General features: G+C 40.0%; 1 protein-coding gene across 1 annotated transcript; it reads left to right on the top strand.

The window, feature by feature from the left end:
* The first annotated feature begins 4,721 nt into the window (after positions 1-4,721).
* Positions 4,722-12,936, top strand: LOC105052875 (uncharacterized). The gene is given in 18 exon segments (XM_073244359.1): positions 4,722-5,510; positions 5,513-5,776; positions 5,779-5,928; positions 5,931-5,996; positions 5,999-6,037; positions 6,040-6,382; positions 6,424-6,479; positions 6,482-6,952; positions 6,955-7,067; positions 7,162-7,320; positions 7,405-7,602; positions 7,667-7,700; positions 7,703-7,860; positions 11,483-11,581; positions 11,652-11,901; positions 11,904-12,280; positions 12,461-12,737; positions 12,740-12,936. Coding segments are annotated over 18 exon segments (3,633 nt in total). The 5' UTR covers positions 4,722-4,981; the 3' UTR covers positions 12,790-12,936.
* Positions 12,937-13,439: the final 503 nt, after the last annotated feature.

Genomic DNA, 13,439 nt, shown 5'->3' with positions numbered 1-13,439 from the left:
TTCCTTTGGTAATGTCCATGTCAAGCCACAGGCAAACAGCACATGAGAGAGCTTGCAAGAAGTGGCTATCCCATGGCCACATGAGGGGCTATAAACATTAGTTCCCACATAGGGAGCATATTCTTTGATGTATATCTTTGACAAGCAACATTTACAGGTCACATCACATATGTTGGCAGCTGTTATATACTAAATAGATCCAACGCTGAGAGAGTGCCAATTGTCAATGCTGTCATTTTTCCCTGCTTCATTGCGTCTAGTTGTTGGATCCAATACCAGGCATGAAGGATAATGAAGCCATTAATTTCCTCAACCATTTCCCATCTCAAGGAAAATAAAAGAGGGTTAGCTTTCATATGCTACCTCTCTAAGTTCCTAGTAAGCAAGTGGTGAGATTTAAGGGTGAGTCAATCATGTGGCAGGTTTGCTGGTTATTATACTCAATTCACATGGTCTTTTGTCTAACATAGAAATTCCCATTATTTCCACAGCTCTTTGTCCCATCTTTGAAGCAGAAAATAAGGACTAAGTTGATAAAATGTCAACCTCATTATCTGTGGATAAATTCACACTATACAAGGAAGTGGAGCCCCATTTTTATGCGTGCTTGTGCCATCTCCATTTGGTTATATACTTAATTTTAATAATTTTAATAATTTTTGACTTGGTTTGCTGTGTTGCTTATGTCTGGTAATATCTCTGTATTACTATTTAACTCCCTTTGGAGTACGGACAGAGAAATTTTTACCTATGTGTTGCTTAGCTCTATCATTCATTCGTTTCATGTGTGGAACTCTTCATGTGTCATGGTGACATGGGTAGTTATTCGGAGGTAATTTGGTGAGGGCAAATTTACTGAATTACGCAAAGCACAGTAATTTTGGTGATAAATCTGAAATGTTTTCTTTTTTCTTTTTACTCAGAGGTGATTTTGTGAAAAATTCACTTTATAATCGATTGTGCAAAAAAAGATCAGATTGCAAAGTTGAATTTTTCTCGAATAGAGAGGGGGTGTGGGGAGATTTTAGGAGCATTATTTTATTAGATTGATTGAAGGATGTTAAAGAACTTTTATATCGAGCAGAAACATGCAAAAATAACAAGCAGAGATGTCAAAAATAGAAAGAAAACTTGCAAGGACAGACATGATGAGTGGCATCATTTATAAAAACCAGCGGCGATAAACATGATGCATGGCATCATTTATTCAGTGCCAGAAAAGCTTCATGAGTAAGCCATGGACAATTTATGATAAAGTTGTGACTCATTAAGTACTTGATGAACATTTCAACTATTCAGGCATAACTAGCTACTTATTGAAGAATTCTATGAACATGGAAAGTACGTTCTTTTAAAGGAATAATATAACAGGGTAAACATTGAGTAGGCATTTAAAAAACTCCTCACCTCTGGTAATACAATTCATACTAAGTGTCTCCATCTGAGCCAATACCTACAGTTACCATTAAACCATGACAACATATCTTTGCATTCTGCCTTCATCTCAGGTCCCTGGACTATGAGAATTGTATCATTTACGACACTGATCGACCACTCATGTGCTTATTTATGTAGGGAACATGGATATTCCGAAAGCATGATATGTTGGTCACTTTCACATCCATCATATTCAATTTTATTGGCAATATGGATGTTACTGCATTAATTATTTTTCTTTGATCCAAACAAACATAGGGATCACAATCCTTCCAAAAAAGAATATAGGGACCACAAATACCCGGACCAGTTGCTGTCACATAGAGACCAATGACTTGCCTTCTCTACCTATGGTTAGGATTAAAAAGATATTTCTTCTTGTTAATGACTAATTATCTACTTAGTTTATAGCAAGGTTTGGTCTAGAATTGGATGGCAACAACAGTTAAGGCCGGCTTAATTAACTTTACATGCTAATAAGAGTAGGCCTCCCTTTAAATATTACTGGCAACCTGAACTTTTCTTCAAAGGCATCCCCATTCTCGCATTTCTAGAAGCTCATGCTTTCAGGGACAGCAGAAGTTCCAAGTCACTGTTGGGCTTTTGTACTCAATAGTTATATTTTATCTGCAGACCTTTCAAAATGCTGTTGCCTTAAAAATTTGGATGGCCTAGTAATTTTAATGAGGTCAAGCTTTAAAAGATAGAAAGCATCTATCTTTAGAATTCACTATTAGTCCTAACCAGAATTCTCTAGCACATTTAGAATAAGATGCAAATAATTTCTTGCATAAGTATGATGAAACCATGATCATTTTGGGAGGCTTGTTTCCAAATGCAAGGCTGCTTCTAAGGAAGGTTTGTTATGATTATTGTCGCAATATTTTCCAAACTATTGTAAAAGATTTTACTTGCAGTTTCATCATGGAAAGAGTATTATTAAAATTATTCTCTCTGTTCTCAAATAATATAACTATATTCTGAATTTTCAATTTTTCCGAATCTTGATGAATTTACAGTGACATTTTTATGGATCATTAAGCAGATGATATCTATTTGTGATGTTGCTGTCCTTTATTGTTTTTGTGTGGGATGCCTTTTCATGCATTTATCTAGATGGAAATGCTATATTTTTTCTTTATAATTCCAAACATTAATCCCTTGTCATTTTTTTTTTTGTGAACAATTCCTTGTCAATATTAAATGCCAAACTTGCGACTCTGTCATCAACTTGGATGATAAAAAGAAATGTATAATTACCATGTGGGTCGGTTACCTAAATTTAATCATGAAATTGAATGAAAGCTGAATTTTTTGGAATCGGAAGGAGATGGAGTAGGTGAAAGCTATTACGTTTTGAGTTTAGTTAGGCAGAGGCTTTGCATGCTCTATTTGTTCTTCTTAAATATAATTGGTCAAAGCTGAAGTGGTCTATGGCTGAGATGAAACCGTGACCATCAAAAGTGACAGTGATATAAGAATAGTCCCCTTCTTCCCTTCATGAACAGCACAACCAACTCCCCCACCATTCAATGGTCAGAAGGTATCATTTGGCTTGGAACACTTTTTCGAAACAAAGCAACCAAGGCTTCCATTTGTTGAAAATTCCTACAATCAAGGTTGCGGAGGGCCATGACCAATCTCATCAATGAGAAAATTGGATGATGAATCGGTTTGATGACTTAGAAATTGGCATCCTGTAAAGATTTCATCATTCAGTGGTGCATGGGATTTTCCAATGAGACGTGGAAAAAGATGAAAAGTTTGTGCCTAACTGCGTATATCCGGCTAATCTTTGAAAGAAAAGTGAGGAGAAAGCAACAATTGGGAGACAAGGACATGGCTTGGAGTGTTTTTATTTGATTATTAAATCTTCAACTAATTATATGAAAGAGCTAAGAGAAGGATGGCATCATGTTGCCTGGTGGAGGGCCCCAAATCCTATCAATCTTGTACTCGTTGTAGATTTATTTATTTTGTCTCATCACCAATATGCAATGTCCTTGGTTACTAGACTACATGGCATCGCTCTCTCCTCTTATCTTTTAGATTGTCCTAACGAATGAGACTCGATCCAATGTGACACATCCATGCAAATTGTGGCCCCTAGCTCCATGTCAAACTCATCCTTCTAAGTTGCAAAATGTCATCCCATGGGAATGGTCCCTTTTATCAAATCCCGTTGTGAATGGTGGGAGGGATAGATATCCATCAGCCTCATACAAATAGATATATATTAGATAATGGACGCCGAGTCTAGTCCATGATCAAATAGGCTAACCAAATTACACTACTAGAACTAAACCATACATCCAAGATTTTGGTCTAAACTTAAACCAAAAATGTGACTTAAAATTACCTAGCTTCCTTCCAAGAGACAGATGCTTAATCTTGGAACATGCACACGGTAATCCTATTTTAGCTGCTAAATATGATGATAAAAGTTACCGTCCCGATATTGGATTCCATATCAATACTACCCTAACGTGAAAGAGCTGGCATGAGGGCTAGCTGTCATACCTTTGTGCACTTACGCCAACAACGGCTGCCGCCCATCCCCACCACCGTCACAAAGGAGGAAGGAGAACAACCCACCAAGCCATTCCCCTTCCAGAAGCTGACAACGAGTCTAACCATCATACCAACCCATGATCCGTATCACGACGTGCTCCAAAAGCAACCTGTACTCGTAAAAGCCCCAGGTTTGGATCCACTACACAGCGGAAAACTGAGTTCGTCTCCCCGTCCACCTGCAATACACTTCGGACTTTGAATTTCGTGTTATCGAGCACGGATTCCAAAGTCACCACAGGGTGCCCTTACATTAGACAAGTGTTCGGGGCCCGCTCACAAGACACGGATCAGACGGTGGGGAGGCCACGTGTTGCTCCCACTGCGCACGATCCAACGGCACGCAGCCGCTGACCCACGTAGTGACAGTGGACCGCATCCACCGCCACCAATCCCGGCCAAAACGGCGAGAAATATCGCCGAAACCGCGTTCCGTTCCTCCCCTTTGTTAATCTTATCTTTCTTTACCATAAAATGCTTTTCCACCATACCTTAAAAACTGATCATATTTAAAATAACTTTTTTTTTTTAAGAAAAGGAATAAAATTCAATTTCTTTGACTATTCCTTATATAGCTCTATTCAAAATAATAACAGCTCCAGCTTTTAAATCCCTCCACAACTCTATCTATCTCTGTCCGTCTCGTTCTCGATCTCCTCCTATCCAAACCCTAATAATAAACCACTAGAAGAGAAGAGAATTAGAGGAGGGAGGACGGACTGGATCGTTTCCCATCCGGCGACCGGAAGCTCCAGATCCGGGCATCGGATCTCGAATTCGGAGTTCCGAGTTCGATTTCGCCGGAGGCGGCGAGGCCGGCACCGGCACCGGCCGGGAACCGTAAGTTTACTCTGATCTCGAAGGATCTGATATTTTTTTGCTCGATCTGGTTCCGTTTCTATCCGCGATCGGTTTTCGTTTCGGTTTTCTTCTCGGGGGGTGATTTTGGTGTCCTTTCATCTGGGTCTGAGCAATGACGGCGGATGCGAAGGAGTGTAATGGTGGATGCGAGGGGCAGAAGGTGGGATCCGAGGGGAAGGTGGGATTGGGAGCGGTGGTGGAGGGAGATCGGAAGCGGAAGGAAAGTTATAATGGCATTGCGCGCCGAGAGGGGGAGGAGAGTGTAGGGGATGGGAGCGAGGGCTCTTTTGTGGTGGTGAACGAGGAGTCGGATAATCCGGTTGAGAGGGATCTCGATCCTCGATGGAAAGTTGATCCCGTGGTCGCCGACGAGAGTGGCGGCCCGCCGGCGAATGTGGGTTCCTTGTCTGAGGAGGATGTGGCCTCCGGAGATCGCGAAGCGGGTGGAGAGAAGGAAGGTGATCGCAAGGAGGGTGTTGATTCTGTTGTGAATGCTGAGACAGGGGTGGAAGATCGGAAAGATGAGACGGCGGTAGGTGGTTCGGTTGAGGAGGAAACGATGGAATCCAAGGCAAATACTGTGGCGGAGGCAGAGGAGAGCGAGGAGAAGGAAATTAGTGGACGGGGTGAGTCAGAGGGGAATATGGCGTGACTAACAATGAAGTGGAACTAGAAGGAGAACGGAAGGAGGAGATTGTCGCTATAGAGACGGAGCTCAAGGTAGAACCAGAATCTCTTGCTGAAGTACAAGAGAAGTTGAAAACCACAATGACAGAGGCTGATGACCAAACTAGAACAGAATTTACTGTTAAAGTTGAAGAAGGGCAAGAGCCTGAGACTGTGGTTACAGAGACTGACCAGCAGGTTAAATTGGACGTGGGTGCAGAGACCAAAGTCCACCAAGCAGAACCGAATCAGAGGTGGAGAATGTGCTTACAGAGACTGAGCACCAATTGGAATCAGAATCATCGGTTGAAGTGCAAAAGCAGGATGCTTTGACTGCCACCAGAGGCACTCATGATCAAGTGGAAGCCAAATCAGCTGTTGTGGTGGAGACACAGGACCCCAGATTGTGTCAACAGAGAGGAATGACCAAGAGCAATCAGAAGTAGTTGTTCAGAAGGAAGACAACAGGAGCCCATGACTCTGGTTTCAGAGATAAAAGACCAGCAGAATTACAATCTGCTGAAGTAGGGTTGAAAGAGGAGACTGAGGTTGCCGGTGACCAAGATGAACCTGAAGCAATAGTGAAAGTAGGAGAAGGACAGAAGCCTGAGAGTGTGGTCACAGAGACTCCAACATCCGAATCTCTTTCTCTTGAGCATGAGAAGGTGAGGCTGTCAAATGAGGCTGAAGAAGGTCCACCTGATGAATGCTCGGCTGAAAATGCAGTGGCTTCGGAACCCCAATGCGAAACCAGTTTACAAAAAGCAGAGAACAGTGAATCTGCGGAAAGTCATGAAGCCAGCATGACCTCTCACCTTGATGGCATAATGAAGGAAGCTGAACCAAGTGGTGATCCTGAAAACTCCAAAAACTCAAGTGTGTCCATGTTGGTGACCAGGAATTTCTGGAAGAAGTCAAAGTCAGCACTAAATCTTCTGAGAATGGTGAACCAGCCCCACAGAAACTGAAACTGGCATTCACAGCACAGATGGGCCTGGACCATCATGTTCTGTCAGTGGTGCAGATGTAGCATCAGAAATAATAAATGCATCTATTAATAGTGGAGTCGAAGTTGAAAATGTTCTGCTTCAAGGTACAGAAAGCATGGTCGTTTGTTCAAATAATGATACCAGGTTAGAAAGTAAAGTTTGCAATGATGTGGAAATTGAGAATCATGCTGTTGCAATGGAATCGGACTCCAGAATTGGAAATGACTCTGCAGAAAGTGGTGAATATTTGGCCAGCTCTGTTGAAGATGACCATGCTACCAGGAAGGATGATGACGAAGAACCTACCAGTGCGGAAGTTGAAGCAGTCGAGGTGATCCAGGCCCCACCAGAGGATCCTAGTGGCTCAGCTTTTGATGGGGAGAGGGTGGATATAGAGGTGGCGAAAAGGCAGCCATGTTATATAATTAGAGTCCCAGATTCACTGATGATGAGCTATGGGCTCAAATACAGCATGCTAAATTGGAACTAGAAGAGCAGACGCGAAGCAGGGATTCTATTAGAGTTTCAGTTCAAAAGAAAAAGGTAGTGAATGCTTACAGATACCACACTACTCTTTTGATTTTTTTTTTTATTTCATTTTTGTCCACTTATGCTTGAACTGTAACATTTCTTTCAGGCAACTTGTAATGAATACCGGGAAAAGTTAGAAACTGCAAAAGCAAAAGAGAAAGCTGTAAGGGCTGCATATAGTGCTAAGCGACAAGAAATAGAGTCTGTCCAGTCAATGCTTAACAAGATAAGGAATGCGACCTCAATTGAAGAAATTGATAATAAGGTAAGGTCTTGTTCTCATTCAAAAACATTAATTATTGTTTTTCATCTTCTGATTTCTTCATTCTCATGTTGCTTATTTATGTAGATAGAAGCAATGGACCGTGAATTTCAGCATTCGACGATGGGTTTGAAAGAAGAAAAACAACATCTGCTTAATATTAAGCAACTGAGACAACGCCGTGAACAGTTATCTTCCAACATGGGCTCAAAATCAGATATTGATATGGCATTTGACCAAAGAGACCAGATTGAAGAGCGTTCAAGGTATATTTTATTTGCAAATGTGATTATCTCATGATACTATTACTATATTTGATGTACTTAGTCTTTATATTGGTTGCTTGTAGACTTTGAAGAAGGAACTGGATTCCCTCAAAGCTGATTATCAGAAGCTGAAATAAAAGGAAGAGAGGCGTGGAAAGAATATGATGATGAAGTCCGGCATTTAAAGGTTCTACAAGAACAATTTAGAACATCTGACGAGATTCGTCAAAAAGCATATGGACATTGGAGGAACCTCAAAGATGAGTCAATTGAAAAGGTGTGTTACCATATTACTTCTAAGAATTCTTAGTGGTCTTTGTCTGATTGCAGAGAATATAAATGCTAGCATGATCAAATGGTTTAGTTCTGTTACTGTCGTATTAATTTTTTTCATTTTCCAAGTTCTGGCATGCTAGTTGTGATTCTAATGGGTATGATGGAGATTTCAAGTGCGAGTATTGTCTTTCATATTAGATAAGACTGGATAACGGATACCTATAATTTCCTCATCTTCATTCTGTTTATAATTTTGAATTTCATCTTTGTTTCCCAAAAGCAGAGATGTAAACTTCAAAGCTAGCATGATGATGTCAAATAAAAGAGTCCCACTGCATGGGTACATTTGAGCACTTCAGGGTTACTTTGTAAGATGAACAGAGATACTAACGGGTTGTTTGGGTACCAAGTTTTACTATATTGGGTTTATGCAAAACCTAATAGGTTTTGTGAAAATGCTTGCCTCAGTTATTCTACACAAATCTGGTTTTGTAGAAACTGCCAGGTCATTAAACTTGAAAATGGGTGTCCCCCTATTTTATTTTTCTGTCAAAAACCTGTTTTACAGAATATCAGGTTTTTTATGATTATCTGTTGTAAGTAACAAGGCATCCAAACAGCCCTTAGGATGCGGTATACTATAAATTCAAGCCAAAAGAAATTCATGGATGCTTCCTAACAATACAGATAGTATTCGTTCATACTTTATCTGTAATTTCTTTCATTATTGTACCACTCAATTAGCACACTACATTCCCTTGAGTGTTTATCTGGTCAGTTTGTGGATCTAACAAGTGCATCATTGTCTAACCGACTCTACTTAACTATTTATATCTTATTATCATATTTGGTCTTGTGCTTAGTCTGAAAATGAATTTCTATTTATACCTCAAATCAATATTTAATGGAGTAGGATTCCCTGTATGTGCAGCAACATTGAGCATATCAAGCCCTTGATCTTGTTCATATTATATGTAAATAGATCGGGATCTTTCATCTATATTAATTTCTTTCTAGCTTGGCATACTGGTAAACTTAGGTTTCAGTCAAATCAATAATAGAATGGTGATAAATTTGAACTTGGTTGAACCATGTGAGAGATTGATCCTCTCAATAAACCTCATGGGAATTGCTGTTGTCAGTTCTTTATTGATGATGATTTTAGTGTTGCCTGTAATGAGACCTTGAAAACATAGTTTGAGGCTCATGAATGATGTTTACTTGGGTCTTAATTTTGGTTGCAGATGTGTAATCAGTAGATGCTAGCAACTAACATGAAAAGTTCTATTTCAGATTTGAACGTCTGGTATTAATTGTAAATTAGAATACCACATCACAAATAGCATAGACTATGATAATTGGAACACCGGAGGAGTAGACAAGTCTTCAGTCGAGATATTTGAGTATAGTTTTTTTTTCCCGTTATCATCGAGGATAAGGATGTTAGTGCTGGATTTTTCTCGAAGTTTGGAAGAATGATACATGAAATAAAAATACTATACATTGGAGTTAACCTCAATAAGGAAAAATAAGATATGACTGATTGAAAATGTTGTTCAATGTTATGCACTGCACAAGTCTTCCAAGCTAGAGATTGCAATTTTGCACTTACTGATTGGAGTTAACCCTAATAAGATATGACTGATTGAAAATGTTGTTCAATGTTATGCACTGCACAAGTCTTCCAAGCTAGAGATTGCAATTTTGCACTTACTTTCCAACAAATGGAGGACCAGCGCCTGATGAACAGCATGAGAGGGAATTTGTATCACAATGACTGGTGGGATTTTTTCAAGAGACAATTTGTAAAGTTGACTTCTGAAACAATGTTGAAGCTTGTTTAGTTGGTGGCAAGGTTTTTCACCTTAATCAGGAAATAGTTGAACCAAGATACAATTCATAGAGTTGGTCCTCAAGAAATAGAGATGAGGCAATTTTAGATCCATTCGACATTGTTGCACTATTCTGTTTTTGGAAGAAGGAGAACCAAAATAGAGTATTGTTCTTTGCTGAGTTTGTCAAAAATAACTTGTTTGGTAGGGTCTTGTATCAGGATTTTCCTTTCCCCCCTTTTTTTTTGAGAATTAAGAGTTGGCATGAGGTTAAAGCCCTGATATTTTAGCAATCTATAATGGAAAGAAGGGAAGGGAAGGAGAAGCAGGACCACTGGCGCTTGGATTAGATTAGAGTCCAGCTTTGCCCGCAACTGGCCAAGATTGGAGGAGAATGGGAAAAACTGAAAGGAATGATTAGAAGAACAGGAAGAAGAGGATTAAGTTAGAGCCAAGATCTAACAGCAACTAGCCATGAATGAAAGAAGAACCGAAGGAGAAAATGAAGAAGGGGAGGAGAAGAAATAGAGGAAGGAGGGAGAGATGTCTGGCAACTAAGAGGAGAGAAAGCTGGCTGGATCTCTTCTGGAGGCCGAGATGGTAGAAAGTGGAAGGTAGCAGATATGTCAATAATCTAACACTCTTTGGTTCCATATAGTCTTGTCCACTAATTGATCCTAAAGATGGTGAATACTTATTTGATGACCGAAGGCTCTTTTGACATTTCAGTTAATAATGTCAATAATCATGTTAAGGCCTGCTGATATCTAGATGCAAGTTGCTGTTTTAATACAGAAGTTTCTCATCTATTAGTCCCCATACAACTTTAATGACTCCTTGATCTTAGGACATGTTGAGCGGGCAAGGCAAATTATGAAGTGTGATTACACAATTGCATATCATACCAGGGCCTGAAAAAATTTAGTGGCTTATTTAATTGAGAGAGGTGTTGGTTCTGCTATCCCTCATTTGACCTCAAGCCACATCATACAGAGAGCCAGAAGAGAATTTGTGTGGTTGCATATGAAGCACTCAGAAATGCAGAGGAAGATGACTGAATTAGACCAGCCGCCCACCTCGCGTATTTCTGTAGGAACACTTCTGCATGCTTATGACTTGATGCCCTTTGTTACCTGTTGATAACACTGCAACCCAATGTGCTAGCTTGGGTTCAATGATTATGAGAATCATGAAATTCTGAAACCATTTGCAACTTGTAATTTGATATTTCCTCCGAGTATATCACTATCAGCTCAACTTTCATTTTTTATTTTTGAATTTTGTCATTAGCTTACATCTCAGTGCAAAATCAGCCATTATTTTGTTTCTCTGGTCTTTCTTTTTGGATTAAATTTTTTTCCTTATATCTTGTTTTCATCGTGTTTCTTTATTTTGTTTTTGCTCAACAACTATCAAAGGTGTACTTGTGAGTCAAAGCTAAAACTTATGTTTATATCTCTAGTAAAAGAAGCAACTCTCTCATACTAAATTTGAGATTTTGAGTTTTAAGTTCCAGAAGTCACTTCTTAACAGCTGTATTCTTTATACCGTAATGAATTTGGTGCAGTTTGGTTCTCCTATATGGTGAAAGTTTTTAACTGTTGTCAACAAAGCATACCTTTTTCATCTGCGTAGGCTTGGCTTTGAACTGCAGAACTTGCTCTAGAGAAAATGCAACCTCATGTTTTCTTGGAATACTATATGATAAATAAGCATTTTAAATAAAAAGAATTACTGTGGGTTTCTATGTTGCTATTATCAAGTGATTGTGATTCATTGCATCTTGTGCAGAGCAAATATTTTTTCACGTACAAGAATGACCAGGAAGCTGCGGCAAACTATGTATCCTCCCGGGACAGAAAGGGTCTTTGGTTGCATTGCAGCAAACAGGTGAATGCCTATTGAACTTCAGATCCACAAGTAGCAATGGAGCAGTTCCTAATGTTCTTCTGCCTTACAGGTGGAAAAAATTATGGAGCTGTGGAACAACAATGATGAATTCCGCTTGCAGTATGTCAAATCAAACAAGAACAGCACATTGAGGAGATTGAAGACATTGGATGGAAGATCGCTTGGCCCAGATGAGGAGCCACCTGCACCACGTGCTACTATAGACAAAGGCTCAAGCTCTGTTTCAAACACGTCCAACAGTAACCCACCTGTAGCCGTAATAGCTTCAGAAGCAAAACCAGGAAAGTCGGATGTACTGGCTGCCCTAAAGAAAAGGAGTCATTTCCACCCTTGCAAACAGCACAAAGAAATCAATCTTCTAGATCCAAAAAATCTACCAAGCCTAGTTCAAAAGAAACCATCATGGTTCCAGTTTCTGACAGAGAAGAGGTAGAAGCTGCTCCAAAAGAGAATAGTCGAACAAAAGAGGAGGAGGAACAGGCAAGGAAGGCGGAGGAGTTGGCTAGGAAGGAAGAAGAATTGAGAAAGGAAAAGGCTGAAGCTGAGATGAAGGAACGGTTGCGGTTGGAACAGAAGGCCAAAGCCAAGGAGGCTGAGGAAAGGAAGAGGCGGAAAGCTGAGAAGGCCCAAGCCCGGGCTGAATATCGAGCACAGAAGGAAGCTGAGCTCAGAGACAAGGTATTTCCTATTCAAGTTTTTAGCTGCTGTTAAGTATGTTTGATATTTTAAAAATTTCACCTGGTATCTTTATTTTCAAATGTATCCCTCTTTTTCACTAAAAGACGTTAGGATGTGCTTGGCATTTTTGAGATACATCTCAATCATTGTGTCACTAAAGTAACATGGATGGTTGTGCAGAAGAAACTAAAGAAGGAGAAAAAGAAAGCTGCAGCCGCATCAAATACAGCAAATGGAGGTGACGGAGATCATGTTCCTGCTCCTGCTACAGACGATGGTCGGGCTGAAAATGCTCCAGAACCTGACAACCAATCAGCAACTGCTTCAAAAGGCCCTCAAGGCCCATTGGTAGCTGCAAAGCAATATAATAAGATGCCACCTGTTCCCTTGCCCCTTCGTAATAGGGGTAAGAGAAAGATGCGTACATGGATGTGGGTGGTTCTGACAACTCTACTGGTATGGCTTTGTTTTTGGCCGGCAACTACATGGCTTTCAGTTTCAGCCACTAACCGTCTGGCTTTTGAGCATATTTATATATTTACACACGGTTTTATATCTTTGTTAGTTACAGTCTATAGAGTTTAGGAGGTGTTGCCAATAGATGAAAGGCAGCCATTCGTTTTTGTGCACTACTTGTTAGGCCTTTTTCATTTGGATTGTTTTTATTTCTATAGTTTGCTCCTTTCATTTGCCATTGAGATTCATGACGTTGATACGTGTCATTATTTGATTTGGACAGTTGTTTAATTTATATTTTGCGTAAGTCCATAATAACAGCGGTAATATAGTTTCAGATATTGCCAGATGAATCTTTCATATTGCTCCTCTGTTACCGTTTTTGTTCCTAGAGAGCCCATTAAGATGGATAGTTCGTAGACTGGTGGTTGCGGCTTTTAGATTGTGATCCATGTCTGTCACGGTCTTTTTATGTCAAATAATTGAAACGGAGGCCTACGCTTGCTAGATCTCATGCCACATGATCTGGCTTGCTGTCTCTGTCGGTAGCTTCATCCTTATGGATGTGGGTTTGTGCCTATATTAAGTTGGACGCATATTTGTTGATGGGTGATAAACTTCGGATTTTGTGTATTGGGCCCTGCACCGTATCAAACTTTGCAAGCGATGGTCTTGTGCCATGTGTAGAGTTCTCCAGATCTGA

The sequence above is a fragment of the Elaeis guineensis genome, chromosome 10 (assembly GCF_000442705.2).
Source record: "Elaeis guineensis isolate ETL-2024a chromosome 10, EG11, whole genome shotgun sequence".
In the NCBI taxonomy this organism is placed as follows: Eukaryota; Viridiplantae; Streptophyta; class Magnoliopsida; order Arecales; family Arecaceae; genus Elaeis; species Elaeis guineensis.
Note: the sequence above shows the minus strand (reverse complement) of the source record. Positions and strands in the feature narration are given on the sequence as shown.